This window comes from Lolium rigidum, chromosome 4 (assembly GCF_022539505.1).
Source record: "Lolium rigidum isolate FL_2022 chromosome 4, APGP_CSIRO_Lrig_0.1, whole genome shotgun sequence".
NCBI classification, from domain to species: domain Eukaryota; kingdom Viridiplantae; phylum Streptophyta; class Magnoliopsida; order Poales; family Poaceae; genus Lolium; species Lolium rigidum.
The window spans coordinates 90,744,594-90,764,318 of NC_061511.1; the positions used below are offsets into that span (position 1 = coordinate 90,744,594).

The 19,725-nt window shown below is 43.7% G+C and overlaps 1 protein-coding gene, 1 long non-coding RNA gene and 1 pseudogene across 2 annotated transcripts; all 3 read right to left on the reverse strand.

The window, feature by feature from the left end:
- Positions 1–6,821: 6,821 nt before the first annotated feature.
- LOC124650401 lies at positions 6,822–7,985 on the reverse strand. Its single transcript, XR_006986988.1, has 3 exons — positions 7,919–7,985; positions 7,096–7,179; positions 6,822–6,941 (listed from the first exon to the last, which is right to left on the reverse strand). It is a non-coding gene; the product is annotated as an uncharacterized LOC124650401 (long non-coding RNA).
- A 392-nt stretch (positions 7,986–8,377) lies between these two features.
- On the reverse strand, positions 8,378–10,926 carry LOC124647357. Its single transcript, XM_047187317.1, has 3 exons — positions 10,802–10,926; positions 9,352–9,466; positions 8,378–8,894 (listed from the first exon to the last, which is right to left on the reverse strand). Exons 1-3 carry the CDS (start codon positions 10,908–10,910, stop codon positions 8,378–8,380), a joined length of 741 nt encoding a protein of 246 aa, XP_047043273.1. The 5' UTR covers positions 10,911–10,926.
- Positions 10,927–12,306: 1,380 nt separating this feature from the next.
- On the reverse strand, positions 12,307–15,156 carry LOC124647358 (annotated as a pseudogene).
- Positions 15,157–19,725: the final 4,569 nt, after the last annotated feature.

Here is a 19,725-nt window from a genome sequence, read left to right on the forward strand (position 1 = left end):
CTTGTATAGAGTAGTAATGATATTGTACTCATACCTTGCTTATCCAAACCTTGAGACAACCGTAGCATTGCCTTGATACAAGAATTCTAACAAAGTAAGGAGGAGTAACCCTAGCCAATTAAACATAACCACGCTTATGCTCATACATAATCCTAGTTGTGTATCACTTGGGTGATCACTCCTAAAACGCTAGACCATATTTGAATTCCAATCCAAGCATCACTTTGGATCATAATTAAAATCTTGCCTTGCCTCATGCCTATTTAATACTTCAAATAGTAAAGTATTTCCAAGACCACCTAGGAATCACTCCACATAAAATATTAAACTCTTAGAAGTAATTCTCCACATAAAATCATGAACCTATCCCATACCTTTACCATTTGTTAAACCCTATCCATAATTGAACTATATGTGCATAATCACTATGGTTAAGCACTAGAAAATTATAATTTGTTCACCTTGCACACATTCTAAATTCCAAATCATTAAACAGATTTGAATCTTAAATTAAAAAGCAATTTAAATAAACCCTAAATTCATAACTATTTTGAATTTTGGATTATGTCTCATAAGAACACAAAATAAATCAATTGTAATATGGTTATTTATAAACAAAACATACAGTAGGTAGCATTATCAAATTGTTTTGATATTCAAATATTTAGAACCTGCAGAACAAAACAGAATTCAAATTTGAATTCAAATAGCAAATTCAAAACAGAAAATAGTAAAGAGAGAAAAAGAAAAGGGGGCTTACCTCGCTTACCTGGCCGTGCAGCCCAGCAGCTGAGCCCAGCAGCTGAGCCCAGGACCAACCCACCACCACAGCCCAGGTGCAGCCCAGCCCGAACCAAATACCGTTTCGGCTGCTTTAAAAATCGTGGGAGGATATATCTTCGTCGTCTTCCTCTACGGCATCGACAGCACGCCTGCGCCAGTAGGCCACGACCACGACGGCGATAAGGACGCCCTGGACGTCGTCAGAAATCTCAGAACCGCGCCCAAATCCTTTCGCGTCCGAGCCTATCTAATTGCGTCCCGATTCGTGCTCATTTGCAGTAACAATGGCACCGCCACATCTCGGCCGTCGCCGGCGGTGAACTTCCTAATTTGACCTTGCCGGGCTCTATAAATAGGTCAAGAGCTTCTCCAGGAAACCCTAGTACCTCACCGCCCATCCATTCCTTCCCAGAACCTCTCTATCTCTCGTAATCTTCCATGTACTGTCGCCGGCGTCGATGACGAACCCGACGGTACAAGCCATCCCGGAGTCCATAGCGTGGCTCAGTCGACGCGCTTGGCCGCGTAGATCACCCTGGAGGAGCAGAGCATCAAGGGCAGCCAAGTCGAGGAGGAATTTCGGCGTTCCCTTTCCCTCGGGTTCGCCAGGAAATCATCAATCGCCGTCGTCTCCGTCGACCATCGCCGGAGCCGACCACACCTTGAGCTTCACGGTGAGTTGGCGCGTCTGTAGGACCAGCTCTCGCTTCCTAGCTTGCATCCTAGCCCCATTTGGCATTTTGGCTGAGCCGCGCCGCCGCAGATGAGCTCACCGGCGGTGCTCCGGTGACCTTTGGGTGGTCGCATTCACGCTCGTGTGTTCAGCATCGCACCCTGGTTCGAACGCGCTAGGTTAGGTAGTCTCTGGGAGTTCCTATTGTCGTTTCCGTAGCTCGCCGGAGCATCACCGGCGACCTCTCCGGCGAGATCGACGTGGCACCGCCACCTCATCTCTATTGACTGGTCGTTGCCCGCGTGGCAATTGACTCAGTCAACAGGCCCACCAGTCAGTGACTGTGGGTACAGCCCGAACCGGTACATTTAGTATTTAGGTTAACTAGATGACCCGTTGCGCTATCGCGCAATGACGGAGGCTAACCATAGGGTTCCGCTTATTTTAGTACCGAAGGTTGGAGCAGAGCTCTTCCATCGAGTACAATAGTATCCGACGGGGCGTGTTAACGCATTGCTCGACGGCCCTTGAACTCTCATGTGGGTAATGCTCTCGATATCTCTTCCACTTTCCTTTGCGTAATCCACTTGCTATCACGGGAATATTATGGTTAAGTGGCTGCGATTTCTTATTTCATCACTTGCACATTTGTCTTTCATCGCAATGTTTAAGTGTACCTATGCACGATGTTTTAATAACTTTCAAATAAAACCTGTTGCGCTATCGCGCAAATGGCGGAGGCTAACCATAGGGTTTGGCTTATTTTAGTACCGAAGGTTGGAGCAGAGCTCTTGCATCGAGTACAATCGTTTTGGGGATTGGATGACCAGATGGAAACGCCCCTCGGAATAGTTTTGGGGATACATTGCGCTATCGCGCAAATGGCAGAATCAGAGCAAAATTTAAATTATAAGTTTTAGCTTATTTAGTATTAAACATTAGCTTGAAATTTAATAAATGTTTTAGTATAATTGTAGACACAACATTCTATCAAGGTGTTGCAATTAGATATGACAATTTCAACGCAAAGGCAAAAGAGAAATAGTAGCTCATATAAGTATTTTTCAAGGAAAACCCCACGACCATAATACTTAACAAGGAAGATTGCCACGGCGCGGCCGTGCGAGGAGAATCTGGACAAACACTTTTACGCAGATCTGGTAACGGTCAAGGCCGGAAGACATTTCTTTTGGAAACTGGAAACAACATACATAACATTCAACCCGAACAACGAAATCAAGTGCAACCGAAATTGCACAGAAGTTCAAAAAAGTAAAAAGTTCAAAGGGAACCCAAGATAACATGTAGACCCAATGATCGGCCCCACACTCGGATATAACCAATGGACAGGTAAGAAAGAGCAATACCCGTAAGAGTCATTAATTTTACACTTGATGTACCAGCCTTGCGTACAAATGTGTTTCTCACGATATTGAAGAAATTCCTAACTCAGTTATGGTACATACATAAATATCCAATGCTTATCTAAACACAACAATCCAGGACCAGCACCATGCATTCAATCCAAAACATGCACACACAACATGGGCATGCATACTCGTTATCATCCACACATCACATATGTTTCGTCATTCACTCGTAGAACCGACTCTAAGAGGCACCTGCTCAAACTGAATTCTACACAATCGGATTCACACCTTTTGAGTTGGTTGTGCCACTTGCCCGCTTGGGAACATCCACGGCGAGGCACCACCGTGCATGCACGTTGTCGAGGTGACCCTTTGGTCTGTCCGGCCCATCCTTTCTCTACGTCTAGCTTTGGCAACCATCCTATCTCCTATATATCTACAGATTTACTAAAGCTAATATCAGCCTAGCTAGCTAAATATAATCAAGCTCCAATTTAAACTTTTTTTGTGTTAGCAAATGGTGCAAGTATGCTCAACGAAAAGAGGTACGCATCAAGTACATCAGCCAAGCAATTCAGTGGTTAATTCCACTCTTAAGTTAAATGAATAAACTCAATCGGTAGTAATGCAGAGAAAGTATCGGATACTACGGAATGGGAGGGAAAAAGGAAATTCATTTGAGTAAATTTGCGAGAGACATACTTAAGGATTGCAATAAACGAAGTCGTAGAGATAGAGAGCAAATGTTCAAAACATCAATTTTGCATTAACATTTGCAGTAGGCATACTATAAGCTCTGACCTGTTGCAACACAGAGAGGATTGATAATCGCAAATATTAAATTTCTTCTCTCAAGAAGAGTTCAACTGAAGGACTACCGACAGTTCTATCCTCAAACTACAAATATGTAATAAGATTGTACTACCGTCAGTGTTGCCATGTGCACAGAGGAAATCACAGAGGAAAACCATTAGCAAGATGAGACGCACTGCATGCCACGACTTCTCCATTCTTTATAATAATTTAGGACAGTGCATTTGCTCTTAAGAAATAGATACATGACACAAACTACACAATATTGCAAATAATCTAAGAGAACCATGAAAGGTAGCTTGGATGGCACCTAGTTCAGGAGATTGCCTTTGATCTACCCCTCACGAAAATCAAATTTTCTCAGCAACAAACAACTTGGGAGCATAGAAATAACAGATTGTAAAAGAATGCTCATGGATTAACAAATTCTTTTTTTTTGCGGGGGATGGATTAACAAATTGGAAGGGCGGGCTTGGTGCAGCGGTAGAGCCTCACCGCTCGTGACCGAGAGGTCCCAGTGTTCGAGTCGCGGTCTCCTCACATTGCACTTCGTGAGGGTAAGGCTTGCCACTAACACCTTCCCCAGACCCCGCACAGTGCGGGAGCTCTCAGCACTGGGATGGATTAACAAATTCAAAACAGAACAATGCTATTTTTTATTGAACAGTTGAGAACTCAAGATTTGTATATGTCAGTCAAACAAAGACTTAATTTAATTTTTAGCATTTAAACATGGAATTTACTTAGGTTGTGCATCTTAATTTAATTTAGCATCTTTCAAGGGATAATTACATATTTGCACGTGGAGGGTTCATTTTCTTGAAAGGCAATTACGAGAACAATCCAGAATCTTTTTGTCATTCATTATCAAAGAAGATTCAAGCAAAAGGAATAAGTTGACTACTAAGCTGAATGGTAGAACCAGTCTATCAACCTGTGGTCAATTACTCAATTGGTCACCATAGTGACTGGCAGACCGAGGTCATGCACAGATAGTCACAAACATCAGAAGCTGTCATATATACTCAGCACTGTCGCCGTGGAATGCATAGGTGATGGTCTACACTACCTTATCCAAAAGCCTTTTTATTAGCAGCAATGAAATCAGAGAAAATAGAATATAATATTTCTTCAAGGCGATCTAAAGAGTGGTATCCCAAAGAAAAATCGTAGAATTTTTTCGCATAAAGAATATATGAACTATACAACCTTAAACCCTAAAACCATTTATACTATGTTAGGAATGCACGGAGAGCACAAAGCACAAAGGCATCAAGGTGGAGCACTGTCAGCCGAATGCATAGGTGATGGTCTACACTATATTATCCAAAAGCCATTTTATTAGCAGCAATGAAATCGAGAGAAAATAGAATATAATATTTCTTCAAGGCAATCTAAAGAGTGGTATCCCAAAGAAAAATCAGTAGAATTTTTTTGCATAAAGAATATATGAACTATACAACCCTAAATCCTAAAACCATTTATACTCCGTTAGGAATGCACGGAGAGCACAGCACAAAGGCATCAAGGTGGAGGCAGACAAAGTGAACTTGTGGTACAACTATGATATAGCCAGCAACATTTGCGAGAGAGAAGTAAACGGATGTGATATCTCCGATACCATATATTGGCCGGCCAATGCCACCGCATACATCGGCTCCTCTCGCTGCATGGCTGGATCGACCAACATGCTAATTTAGTGAGACCAAAAATATAAGTTAAACCGAAGCGTGGCCAATATGCCAATATACTAAAGTTCGAAGGTAGAAAGCTCAATCAGTTTTGTGAGCTAGGAAAAACACAACATCCAACTATGCGGAACCCAAGCACATGAACAGGAAATCAAGAAAGAGGCAATTCACCTTCAGCCTACGCAGAACCGGAGTACATGAAAACCGACTCAAAGAAAAGAAACAGATATTGAAGGCAGAAAAGAATGGGGGAGGGAGAAGAAGGGTCAGCCGCGGACACCTGCTCTCCTTCCTAGCCAAGGTCGGACGTGGCGTGCCGCCGTGCTGCTCGCCTCGGACCCCGTCGCTCCTTCTGCCGCCCGAAGCTAGTAGAGTCAGAGACGCGCTGGCGGCCAGATGACGCCGATGCATAGCTAATTCCACTGTGACAGGGGAAGGAGCTCAAGAAGGGGGACATGGCGCCCATGGAGATTGATAGTCCTGAAAACAATATAAGAAAAAAGAAGTCTTGAACAAGTCAGAGCATAGGCATGAAACTACACGGTAGGTAGCAATAGCCTCAAATCAATAGACTAAAAAGGATGCCACTGGGAAGGCTCACAACACTATATGCAGCCCTTGGAAGTGTAATGGGTCCACAGGGGGTGTAATGGGTCTCACGCTGCACAACATATCAAGTAATTCCGCGGGGAGGTGTAATGGGTCCTTGAAAGTGCCAACAATTATCTAATAAAAGATAAGAAAGTATAGCACATCGCACAAGCTTGATGGAAAGAGACAGAGATAGAAACAAAGAGGATTTGGGAAGAGCTCACCTTGTTGTGTCGGAATCAGACGCTGTCGCTTGACAGGCGCACCACTCCCCAAGACATGTTGTCTTGACTGCCATTTGTAAAGCATGTCCAGTCTGCTGCACCGTCCGCTGCGGTCGCCGCTGCTCGCCACCATCCCGTATCACTTGAGCCACCTCTCTTTGATCCCTAAGATGGACCGTGCCTGAGCAAAATCAACATTAACCAACTCAGGGACCTGAAAAGGAGAAGAGGACATTAAATTTCAAAACCTTACCTATCATCATGGAACCAAAATCCTAATGATATGAGGGTCAATTTATGGTACTAAATATGGTACAATCTCCGATCCAGTATAAATGGTTTAAAGCTATTTATGGAACTACACTTTTCACCAAGACCACTTTTAGAACCTATTTATAACATACAAAGAAACAGCCAACTACCGTAGAGTTGGCACGCTCTTTGCAGATCAGTGATATCACTGAAAACACTTCAGTTTTTGCTCCCTAGAAATCTCCTAACTCAAGGTTCCAATTAATAAATATGTTATTTATCCAGATAGAACAAATGCTACATATTCAGAATTTGGTGGTCAAACCTGGACCCATCCGCCAACCTCTATTCATCCATGGTTAATTCATCTTAACAGAAGACATTACATCTTATGAAAATAAAGAAATCACTTACTCGACGCTGGTGACCGCTCAGCTGCGCCCGTGACCCACGCTCGCTTTCGCGCCGCCAGCCTTCGCTCAATTCACGCCTCCACCTAGCTCACACCTAGGTGGACATCATGTACCAGCTGTTCATGCTTCACCTGTCGAGCACGTAGGAGGAGAAATATCTTCAGGGTTGTTCATAAGAAGCACCTTCTCATCTTCAGCACCAAAAGGATTCACAAATGGCCCAGTACGTATTCTACTGAGTTAATCAAAGAACTACAAAGCGCTTAGGAATGGAGAGGCAAGTACATTGTTACTAAGATCAGTAGTCTCTAGAACCTGTGTGCATAACCATCGTCAATACCACATCATTGGCAGCTGCACATGAAAGACCTGCGAAAGGAAAAAAAAGGAAGATGAAAATGGTGGACAGAAACACATCACAAAACATGTTTCTTTGGCTTGGCTCTCTCTTTTACTAATAAATAACTAAAGTAAAATAGGCACACAAGAATATGGCAGTCACCCAATAATTCTAATTCCTTTTAGACTTGGAGCCGTAGAACATAGCAATTCATCACATCAAAGAACACATATAGACTGACATTAAACAAAAAAATATTCAATTTACTTGAAGAACCGTGAGAATCAAATAAACTGAGTTTAAATTAACTAATCCTAGAAACACATTCATAAAAATGTCTGTGAGGCAGATTGTGGATCCTCCCACTTCCATGAATACACAAAAGCTGGTCATAAAACATAGGGTTCAAACCGATAGCAGAGATGATTTGGCATGTATCTCAGTGAAGCGGCTAAGAGCTTTCTATTGATAAATTGTGAGAGGAGCTAATTTCTTCAAATGAATTAAAGAGTCCATCTGCATTTTGGTCCTTCCAATTAAATATTTGCAGTTGTACCCACACATGGATACTCAATGTCTAATTGCGTAATTCTGTAGCTAATTCTTTTTGGAGAATCCTTTCACTAAATTTCCATAGTGGGTGGTATAGGAATAGGTAAGTGCATATACATTTCCCTTTGGCTCACTCTGATTTACCTCATGCAGGCCTATCATGACATATTTTCTGCTACACTCAAGATCTATATGGAAGGGAATTTGATCGCGAACCTTCTGAAAATATTCAATGGGTGTGCAAGCGCCGTGATCCTCTTATTACACTTTCATCTACTCCCTGTCCCACACCACCGCATCCGTGAACTATAAATCTTTGGGGAACATTACTGCAATAAAGAAAATGAAACATTTACACAACAGCATGGATAGAGGGTAGCTGGTTGTAGTGAGTGGCTCACCTAATATTCAGAAAACAAAGGTACGTAATCAATTTATCTTCCTTGGAAACCATATGAAGGTAATGAACAAAAAATGGACCAGCATATGCAAAAAAAAGGTAGATTAGTAAAGAGATAATTTTGAAGGGAAGACATTTGTTTTGAGTAAAGTTCTTGGGACCACCAATGCAAGAAACTTTGTGTCTACCTAGGCTGCAACTAATAAACATTCTCTAACTGATTACTGATTAATCTAGGCAGCATCTATATGTTTTAGTATGTAATCTATGTGTACCTAGGCTTTTAACACGATGAAATATGCTAGCGCCTTCCTTATTCTGCCTACCCGAATAAAAAAATAACAGGAGCATCTCACCTGAAACAGAGGTAGAATGACAGACATCGCAGGCTCGCAGATACAGAACACTTGCAGAGTGGTGCTCCGTTGATACCCCAAACCATACATCCCAACGCTGCACCCACCTTGTACTACACCACAAGCGCCTCCCACCTCCGCTTGCACTCTCCGGCCGCCCTCCCCCATGATTTGAGGAGGACCCTCCTGCGTTAGAGGAGGATCAATGGCGGTGGCCACTTCTGAAAGGCAGAGATGCAGCAGGCCCATCGAGCTTCGTAGATGGTCCACTCCCCAAGCTGCACGCGTGGTCTTGACCGCCATTCCTACCGCATGTCCTGTTTGCTGCACCGTCTGACGCTCGCCCCCTGCCCCGTATCGCTTGAGCCACCGCTCGCTGATTCCTATGATGGGCCGCGATGAGCAAAATACTGTAAACACTAACCAACTCAGGGACCTACAAAGGAGAATAGGACATTAAATTTCTGCAAGTTACATATATTAAACATCTCCGGTGCATATTGATGAACAAAGCACAAATGGGGAAAAGAACCACATGGAGTATCCTCTTTCCAATAACCCATTTAGAAAATAAAAACTATAGATTTTCTATTGATAACCAGTAGGAAGTAGCCTAAAGGACTACAGGTTTTGTGTTGATACCCAATAGAAAACATTTTGCACATAAGCATGTCATTGGCACAGTTAATTGTACATTATCAAGCACTTCCACAACAAAATGGACCGGTGCTTATATTGTTGCAAGCTAAATGCACAGATGTACGGAATCATAGCTAGTAGCAAAGCAAGACAAATGTTCATGATCACTGAAATAATTACATAAAAAATGAATGTTTATGAACGGGAGATGAATTTTCGCCTGAAATTTAATGAACAAAATAGGATGAGCTCACCTTGGATCTGCAATAGCACATTTAGGAATTAGGAATAACCAGTTTCTTTCTCTATCATGCAAGTACTGAGAACGAAACACTTCCAGATCATTGGTGAGCAACCTTGCCAACGCTCCTACAAATAGGGAAATGCTGATTTCAGGAGGGAATATGACACCAATAACTGTCAGATATTGCCATACTGGCATAGTGGCATGGCTTGCAATATAGAGTTTTTTCCATTTGCAAAATTGGTACTCATATCAGTTGTAGCGATAAACAAAAGATGCAGCAATATATAAGGTCAGGCCGGTGTAAGCTAAAATACATCTCTACATGGAAATAAAAGCCTTAAAAAATGTAAGAGAACAACGCAGTTGTATTTCCTCTGGTTGAGAAACAATTTTCAGCTCTAATGATAAACAATAGCAGAAGGGGAAAACAGGACTAAAGCTACCATGCCAGACAATAGCATCCAAGCTGTGTCGAACTGTCCCTATCAATATAAGAGCTACAAATTTTAACCTGAACACCAAATTATATGGAACGGACATCAGTTACAAATTACAAGATGTAGGCGAAGGGAAGGAATTCCTACTAAATAAGGAAGTGTTCCTGGATTCAGTTCAGTAAGACATTTTAAGAGGAAAGAGGCATACATTCAGGCTACATATGACCTAACACAAAGCATGCATTCAGGCTATATATATGACCTAACACAAACATAATATCATAGCTAAGCATCTCCACCAGATCTAAGCTAGGAACAGAGTGCACAAGTGATCTTGTATGTGTATGGCCCCTTCTATTTTCATTCCTAATCTCTCTAAACCTGAATTGTATGATTGATGCAGCATCTTCCCCCAAAATAATTTAAAGCATATAACCTTAAATTATATAGCAGATTCACATCCTATCATCTTGAGCACATGGACATAGTTCTCACAAAAAGCATATAGACAGCTAATTCACTTCAAAACTGCGGATTTTTTATATGTTCCAATTATATGAATCAAAAGCTTAATACAAACAAAGGGGACTGCTAAGAGAAGTAATTTTTTTATATAATTCAGTTTTTACACAATTCAGGTTCCAATTATATGAATCACTTCAAGACAGCTAGTTCACTTCAAATCTTGAAATCAAGACTGCAGAATTTCTGAATTTTTATATTTGTTTCAATGAGAAGTGACCAATAATCTTGTACTCCCTCCATCCTAAAAAAGAATGCTCAAATTTTTGTAGATACGGATGTATCTATAACTAAAATATGTCTATATACCTCCATATCTACACAAAGTTGAGCAGCCTTTTAGAGACAGAGAGTACAATAGTTAGCCATGTCACCCACGAAGGGTACAAAAAGACAGAACTTGCATTCTCTTATATCAATAGTCTGTACTAAAGCATCTGATAAAGGGCAGCTTTGGAGGATACATATTGTCTAGCTGCTTGGTATAGCTGACGACACCTGAAATATAAACCAAATGCATTATCCCTCCAACATTGTGGAAAAGGGCACCCAAGAAGAAACTCGGAGATCTGAAATGCAGAAACATGTAGTTATCAGGAGAAGCCATGTTCTGGAAATATCAAAACGATCCAATTTTCTCATGACAACATACATAAGCACCTCAAAATAATATTCTCTTTAGGCCTGAAAGATTAGCCACAAAGTAGACTATCTATAAGAAAAATAAGAACAAGGTTAAAGGGTATTCCATGACTGGCACAAGACACCTACAATATCTGGAGAAAATACTATCCAATGTTTCAGGGGAATGAGTAGAATAGAGCTTCTGCAAGATCTACTTTGTACTCCAAAAGTTTGTTCGAGTCCCCTTTTCCAAAGCTCACAGCAGTAGTGGATTCCAGAAGACCAATCTAGTGTACAAATAGAAGAATGAATGGTCATACTGATGGCCTCGTGTGCTGGAGAATCGTAATATTTAAGATAAGCATGTCAAAGCCCTAAAACTAATGTTCATATATTTACAAGAGCTGGTAAAATGGTCCTGCATGTGCAACCATAGTCGTTAAATATTAGTATCTGAGAACCATGCTACTGAAGTCTAAAGGACCATGGAGAATTTATTTTCAGGATGATCCGAACCTAAAATCTACATATAATGCATCGGGAGCTAATCATTTACCTTCATATTAATGTAAAAATGCCTCAACAAAGGTTTATTCCTAGCAAATGCCATCGGAATCAAATTAATAATGTGCTCGCCCAACACCTCAGTTAGTAACCAATCGCAGGAACACAAAAACGTAAATAAATGGTCATACATAGTTTACCTTCTAGCCCCATGAACATCTCTGCTACAAATGGCCTGACCAACTAAAAAGACAAGGGTGAGGTAAATCTGCAATAGAAAAGGGGATAAAGAGGTTCAGGAGGATCTTTAGTACTAACCTTTTGGCACGATCTTGATCGGGAGGAAGATGAGAGGTGGTGCAGGCAGTCCTGGAAGCATGTAGATGGAGAATACTTCAGATCCTAATACCAACTAAAAAGGCCAAGGGTGACGTAAATCTGCTATAGAAATAGGGATAAAGATAGGGCTCAAGAGGATATGGAGTACTAACCTTTTGGCACGATTTCGTCAGCAATGGAGGGAGAAGCCCGTACTGCCGCCTGACCGCGTCTTCTTACCGCCGCTCTGCTGCGTCCAGCTGCCGCCGTCGGGTCCCGCGTCCAGCGCAGGTGGCGGGCGAATCGGAGCCGGGCATGCGCCATGGCCACTGCCGGTCCAGCCGTCGCCGCGTCCGGGCAAAATCAACGACCCAGATTCATATGCCCCTCTCAGACCCCCTGGATGGCTGGGTAGTGTTTCAACATTTATAGGAGAAATAACAGCAAATAAATCTACTGATGCTAGTAGTAGGACTCTCTCTAACACAGCAAGTACCCAACATTGGTGGTGGCATCTTGGGTGTTGGAATATGCGGGCCCATTGGAGTCCCAGACATTCACTTTAAGTAAAGTGGATCATCAAGTGATAAACATGTACCAACTTCGATGCTCCAAATGGTACCTCCTCTAAGAACTTTACTTGTCCTGAATAGCATTTCGCAGTCCCTGCTAGCCCAATTAGCAGACTTAAGAGCCCTCAGTTTGGTAGCCATCACTTCCTTCGTGGTGCGACTTAGACCCATTTTTACTTCAATGTACATCTTCTCCAGCTTCTGGGCATTCTCAGCAATGAAAGTCAGGAATTTGAACTCGTTACGATTCCCTTGCAGCTTGCGGAAAAGCAAAGTCTTGAGGTGCGACTGGACACACTCAATAGGACCTGTGCCCTTCCAGGACTTGACACTGAGTTTGCTAGTGGGTTCAAGAGTTTCCTCAGACTGCAATTTTAAGTCAGGAAACAGTTCAGCTGCACATTGTGGTGATTATACAGCAGCAATCTGATGCAATGTAGTGGCCTGAACAACACATGTAGAATTGAAGGAAGGGGCAAGGGAGTATTACCTGGACAATCAACGTCTTAACGCTAGGAAAGCATCTGAGGAAGCTGGGAAGCATCTTGACTTCACTGCAGACTCCGAACTGTAATTTCAAGGCCAATATCTGGACGCTTGAGACAGTGGTGCTTGTGCTCGCCTTTGTTCCAGCCTGCGATGCACCCAAAGAGCACAAATCAGTCACCCACGATAGGCATGCAGTTTTCACAAATTCGGCAAACTGTATTTGCAGTTACCTTACCAGCTTATCGTGTAGTGATTATACGGTGATCAGCAGGGTACTACGCCTTTTACGTGTCCGACTTATTTTAGATCATCCATTTAGGATGATCCACTGGTTACAATGTAAAGGTAAGAGGCCCCTCCTTCCCCACCCCCATCTACTTTGTTTATTTCGTTGGAGACTGCCCTCATGCATCAGGCATGACATGTAGGGACTGGTTCCCTGAGCTGGTCAAAAGTTTAGTGACATCTACTTCTATGTCAGCATGCTAAGTTCAGAAGGAACAAATCCAGTTTATCAGAATACGATTGTCTAGATTTAGCAGTAGAATACTAAATGGGTAAAGATATGACACTATCAGTTTTTCCCTCTGCAATTGTTCTAGTAGTTTACTTGCATGATTATTTTTCAAGGGCCTTTCAAAACTTATTGGTATGCAAGACAATTTACTTTCTGCCAAACATGAAGGAAGGGTTAATTGGTAACCACACTTGTGGCGAAAGTTGGCTAGCAATTGAGTTAATGACAAATAGGGTAACTGCACAAGAAAGTGTGGCTGCTGCAAACCAGACATGCCCTAATAGCCTGATAATTGCAGACCTTATTATGTGGTAAGCATGACGAAATGATAACCAGTGGTTGCTCTGATATGTGTTTAATACAAAAATGAGTTGCATTCTAAAATAGGAGTAGAATTGTAATTTTTTTTTTTTTGCGTAGCAAGAGATTGAAAGACATGAATTTCATATGGTTTCCTCTTGGTTTGCAACTTTGCATGGCTAAACTATGTGCACTATAAGAGAAGCCTATAGTATACTTAACGCCGGCATACCCTCTTTCAAAATTCCTCTTACTGGTTGCGTTTTTCTTGGTCATATCATCGGTTGATCGCTGTTCCGGAGATCCTAAACAACCCAACCCCATGTTCCCCCAAACTGCAATTATTTGTTGTATCTAGCAATTGCAATCCAGACTCATATTCCGTCCATGAAAGGAAGGATTGGAAACTGAGAAATGAGTTGACATGGCATCGCGCGACGCGCGTACCTTGATGATGGTTTCGCCGATCTGCAGGGTGTGCACTCCTGGCTCCAGGTATCCCAGCAAACTCAGCTTAGGGGCATGGCCAATCTTGACCGTCGTGCTCGTTTTGCTCATGGCGGTCTTATTATGCCAGAGGAAGAGACCCTCGCGCGGGAGCGTGGTGGTGTCCGGGAACACCCAGGCACCGATCCAGAGCTTGCGGAGGGAGGCGTAGCTAAAGAGCGAGGAAGGGAGGCGCAGGCCGGGGAGGGGCCAGGGGCGATTGACGAAGACAAGCACGTCGACTCCCTTGGTGGCAAGGTGCTGGAACCAGCGCGCGAGCACGGGGCGGTCGGCGCCGGCGATGAAACTGCAGGAGAGGCTGACGAAGGGGAAGGGCCCAGGATGTGCCTCGAGGGCGGCGGAGACGGCGTTGGTGACGGCGCGCGAGGCGGCGCCGGCGCGGGCGGGCCGAACCCCCGCGTCGCCCCCGGGAGGAGGTGGGTGTCGGCGAGGACGAGCGGCGCAGAGTGCCAGAGGCAGCGCCAGCGCGAGGAGAGCACGGTGGTGCGCGCGCCGTCCTTGGCCGGTAGGAGGGATAGGATGCGGCGGAGGATATGGTCCGGGAGGCGGCTGACGCGGTCGGTCTTGTCTCCGTCGGCGGCGCAGCAGAGGGAGGGGACTGTGGAGACCGGCGGCTCCGGGAGGGAGGCATATAGGAACTGGAGCAGCTCGTAGTCGCCGGAGCTCAGCGTCTCCGGAGGCAGCCCGTGCCGCGTCCAGCGCAGGTGGCGGGCGAATCGGAGCCGGGCATGCGCCATGGCCACTGCCGGTCCAGCCGTCGCCGCGTCCGGCCAGCGGCCGCGCGTCCGGCCGTCCGGCCGTCCGGCGAGCCTCCACCGCCGCATCCAGCCGCCCTCGCTCGGGCGCGCGTTCTCTGCCGCCGCTGCGGCCGCGTCCAAGCGTCCCCGTCGGTCGGCAGACGGTGCAAGCCGCCGCTGCTTCCAACCGCAACCGTCCCGCACCGCGCACCGCCACCCGTCCGCGTCGCCTCCTCCGGCCTGCCACAGGCGGCGCGCCACCATTGGGAGGAGGAGAGGGGTCATCGAGGATTGGGTGAGGAAAAGAGGGACGGGGATTGGGGAGCGAGGTGCGAGGCCAGGATTGGGAGCTCCTTCGATCTACATTCTCTCACCTCGCGGCTCGAGATGGAAGGCGACATCAACGAGCACTTGTGGATGTCTCTGACGGTTGGTCCCCGCAAGTACCTGGCCCCATGCGTCATGGACTCCATGAAAAGCTGAACGAGTGAGAAGAAAAACTACCGATCGAACGGCTGTAGTGAAAAGTGGGATGTGGCTGGGCAAAATCAACGACCCAGATTCATTTGCCCCTCTCAGACCCCCTGGATGGCTGGGTAGTGTTTCAACATTTATAGGAGAAATTTCAAATTCCAGAAAATTGCTGAGACTTTGCAAAATTCTAGAAAATTCATTTCAACTCAGAAAATTATGAATAATATATCAAAATGTTCACAAAAATAAACTCTATTCAAATAAAATATAAAACAAAAATGTGTGTCAAAATAAAAATTCATTTATTTTTAACTTCTTTAATTATGCCTTTCCATTTATTTAAAATGCAAATTGAATTCAATAAATAATTAAGTTCCAAACTTAAATTTTAACTATTCATTAACTAAGTAAAATGTTAAGATTAATTTTATTTACCATATTTGCATTAATTTAATTGTTAGTGGTAATCCATAAACCCTAATTTGCAAATTACTATTTTTATTTTCTTTAAATAGTAATAACTCAAGAAAATAGTAAAAGCTAATATCATTTTGATAGCTCAACAATTATTTACTTAAACATTCTTAAGTTAACCAGTTAAATACTTTAAAACCTAACAATAATTAGGAAACCCTGAATTCTAATGAAACCCTAACTAGTAATTATTTTAATTCTTAAACCCTCTAAAAATTTATAGCATGTTAAAATTATTAATAACTCTATTTCAAGTACTTAATCACATTAGTTCTAGTACCAAGTATTACTTTAAGAATTGGATCATAATTTAGAAACCTTAGTTTTATTCTAAGTTAGAAACTGGATCCCGTTATTTCATGTGTTCATCCTTAATAGTTGCAATCCTAAAACCCTAGGGGTTTAGCCCATGTGATCATATCCACTTCACCTATACCTATAAAACCCTAGTAAGAAACAAATGAATGCATGCTTATGATCCACTAGCATAAAACCAAGTCACATGAGATTATCATTTCATGTCCCTATTCTTAATTAAAACCTATATGATTCCCTAGTGTCACCTAGGTATAAACCCTAACTTGTTAATTGAATTAGTACCATTGACCACTATCCTATATACCACACCATTAGGATCAACCTCAACCATCATAATTTAGTAGGACCATAAGGATAAACCTTAGTACCAACCTTGTGTAGCAATTCACATCACATGCTCCTATTCAACTAAACCCCACTTAGGAATGATAATCCACTTAATTTAGAGAACTAAATGAATCCAATAGTAAACCCTAGAAAGCCATAGCTCCTATGTATAGTAGTTCATATTCTTATTTAACCTGTTCTTCAAAAGTTATTCTTTTGAAGTACAAATGTCAATCAAACCATAGAAGCCATAGTTCTTATTTGAAATACTTCTTATTTCTTAAAGAACATGTTCTTCAAAAGTTATTCTTTTGAAGTATAGGATAAGTAATCATCAACCATGATCTGTAACACTTAAAATTGACAACTGTTCTTTACATACTATTCCATCACTATTCTTATGTGTATGATTGTTATGATGCCTTATATCACTTGGTTATGATGCTAATATAACCAAACCCTAATAAGAACCTTGTTTGAGAACCATTCTAAAATGCAACCAATCCTAAAGAAATCTTTACAACTCATACATCCTAAATCATCGAGGTTAGGTTACGCTCGGGATGATTGCATCTCATACTATGCATTATAGCATCTTTGCGAGTTCTTTAAACATTGTCCTTACCGGACGATGATGGTATTTCAGAATTTGGAATTATCACGTATCGAAGCTTTTGCCTGCATAATCTTGCAGTCAAGAAAGGCAAGTTCATCGCTTGCTCATGTCATTTGATTATTTGTATCAAACTATATGCAAAGTACTATACTTATCACTCATGCATTGAAAATCAAAGTATTATTTTACAATTATGAATATGACTATGTGGTGGGCAATGGAACCATCGTATGTGTTGATATGGTGGAGGTTCCATTGTATGGGTACTACTCATCTAGGACTAAGTACCAATGCCGTCCAGTGATTCTAGCGCCGTACATATCGCGTTGACCATAAGATCTATAATGGCTCTGGGGAAGTCAGCTGTATCTTTTCCCTTCTACACGCCAACGGATCTGTAGGGCCGGTGGGGTGTTGGAGGCACCGCCGCAATAGGTTGGGATAGCCTTTTAAATCCCCATCCATTAGTGATGATAAGCTCTACGATCTATGATGGATTGTCCGGAGTACACCGTGAGTAAAGCCGTATTATCGGGAGAAGTCTACTGGGGGTGTAGGGTCGGACAAAATGGTGGGTTTGCAGGGTCGCGGAGAAGGCAGTGATTGGCTTGGATCTTACACCTGGCCCCACACCAAGGAAGTGTGGACGAGAAACGCGTCTCGGCAAGGCATCAAGGATAAGTTCTCTTATGGGAAAAGTAACGCACCTCTGCAGAGTGTATCAAATTGTGGCTGTCACTCCCTGTTCCGGGAAGGGAACTGCGAACGCGGCAGGAAAGGAACTCCACGAAGTTCTGGTCAACCTGTGAAGACTGGCGGACATAGTTTTCAGAATAAAATAAACCTTTTGAAGAAATGTTTATGAAAACTTGCATTTGCCTATGACTTTCTGGTCTATGGCTGTAGCTAGTGCATGATACACCTATTTCCTATTATGAACTTGCTGAGTACGCCCGTACTCATTCTATCCCATTTGAACCCCCTTCTTAGATCAAGGCACCGAAGGAGAAACTACCGTGGAACTCGAAGACAAAGGAGCCAACTGCAACAAGATGAAGAATCCATTCCAAGAAGTCAATGGAGTCAACTTCTACATCAGCTATAATGGAAACCTAGACTAGTAATAAAAGGGAACCTTTCCCTAATCATAGCACCTAAGTAGCTAGATTTCTATAGCAAGCCTAGTAGCTCTTGAACTTGAGTTAGCAATAAGATAGACTACGAGTCGTTCTTCCGGAGCTTTATTTGAAGTTTTACCTCACTGTAAAGTAGGAGGTTGTGTTGATCTTATGTAAACAGCTCGTGTGTACTTCTATAGACATATCTTGGAATCGCATATGTTTCTGTTGTACCACTCTGAGGGATGTAATATGAGTGGAACGGTGTTTCACTTGTGTTATGTCAACGACTTGTGTACTACACCATGCAGTGGTACGCTGGGTCATCACACCGGTAGTCGCCAGGACGAAGGAGAAGAAGGGCCTCAGCAACGGCATATTGGCTCTGAGAAGGGCCGCTGAAAGGCCAAGATGTTCACGGGCAAGACGGATGACGCCGTCGTATGCCCGAGCTTGTGAACGTTAGCGGCTTGACTTCCCCATTGGCCGGATCCGAAGCACCGGCCAAAGCAAGCCTCACCGTTAGCGCCATCACCTTGATGGCACCGGATCGGGGTTTGGCCGGCAAGATCCGCCGAGATCTGATCCGCCGGATTCACCATAGGCCGGATCCGAAGCCGATGACGAGATCCCCGACTCCATTGCGCCATTACTGCTCATGGGAAACACTGGATCTAAGCTTACAACAACATGAACTCCCTCGGATCCAAATTAACTGACTCAACTTTGCTTATCTAAATATGGATGTATCCACACATGTTTTTACTCGAGATACATACACGTCTAAGGAAAGTTGAATCAATTAATTTAGTTCGGAGGGTGCACGATATACAGAGAGAAGTCGGCCTCGTCTCCGGCCGGCGAGGCTGCCGGAGAGAAGGGGAGAGGAGCCAGGGGAGTGGGAGAGACTCGAGAGAGAAAGAGAAGAGGAAGAAATGAGAGCTCCCTGGGGAAGAACATTATTTTTGTCGTAGCTTGAAACTGAAAATTTCGGCCGCGCGCCAAATCATCCCGCCGCATCCATTCGAAAATCCCGTGACCAGTTTTACCCTTTTAACCCTGGTCGGGAAGCTACAACCCACCGACCATGGAGGGCTCATTCGGTAACAATGAAATATCTTGCCTAGATCCCGAACCCTCCCCACAGGCCCACACCCACCCACCAGCCATTCGCCCCATTAGCTCAAAAATACTCTCACACGCCAAAGCTCTGACTCTCTACAGTACTAGATTTGCTTCGCCGCCGGCATACTCCTCCACAGCGTAGCCTTGATCGTGTTGGCTGTCCACCCACCTGATCCGCTCCCCGCCGCCCTCGCCACCGACGGATCTGCTTCACCGCCGACCTCGCCACCGACGGATCTGCTTCACCGCCGACCTCGCCACCGACGGATCTGCTTCACCGCCGACCTCATCCACATCGTAGCAATCAACGCCTTTCCTGTCAACGCACCGTATCCTCTCCAACGGAACCGTGTCTACTTCACCGCGCCCCCCCCCCTCCACAGAAGTCGATCTATTCCACCG

What these genes read in the sequence shown, in the direction of transcription:
- LOC124647357 (XM_047187317.1), bottom strand. Translation starts at nt 10,910, where the DNA reads ATGGCTTCTCCTGATAACTACATGTTTCTGCATTTCAGATCTCCGAGT. An exon ending in GCATTTGGTTTATATTTCAG is followed by an intron (nt 9,467 to 10,801) that starts GTGTCGTCAGCT and finishes CCCTATTTGTAG; the next exon opens with GAGCGTTGGCAAGGTTGCTC. An exon ending in TGTGCTATTGCAGATCCAAG is followed by an intron (nt 8,895 to 9,351) that starts GTGAGCTCATCC and finishes TCTCCTTTGTAG; the next exon opens with GTCCCTGAGTTGGTTAGTGT.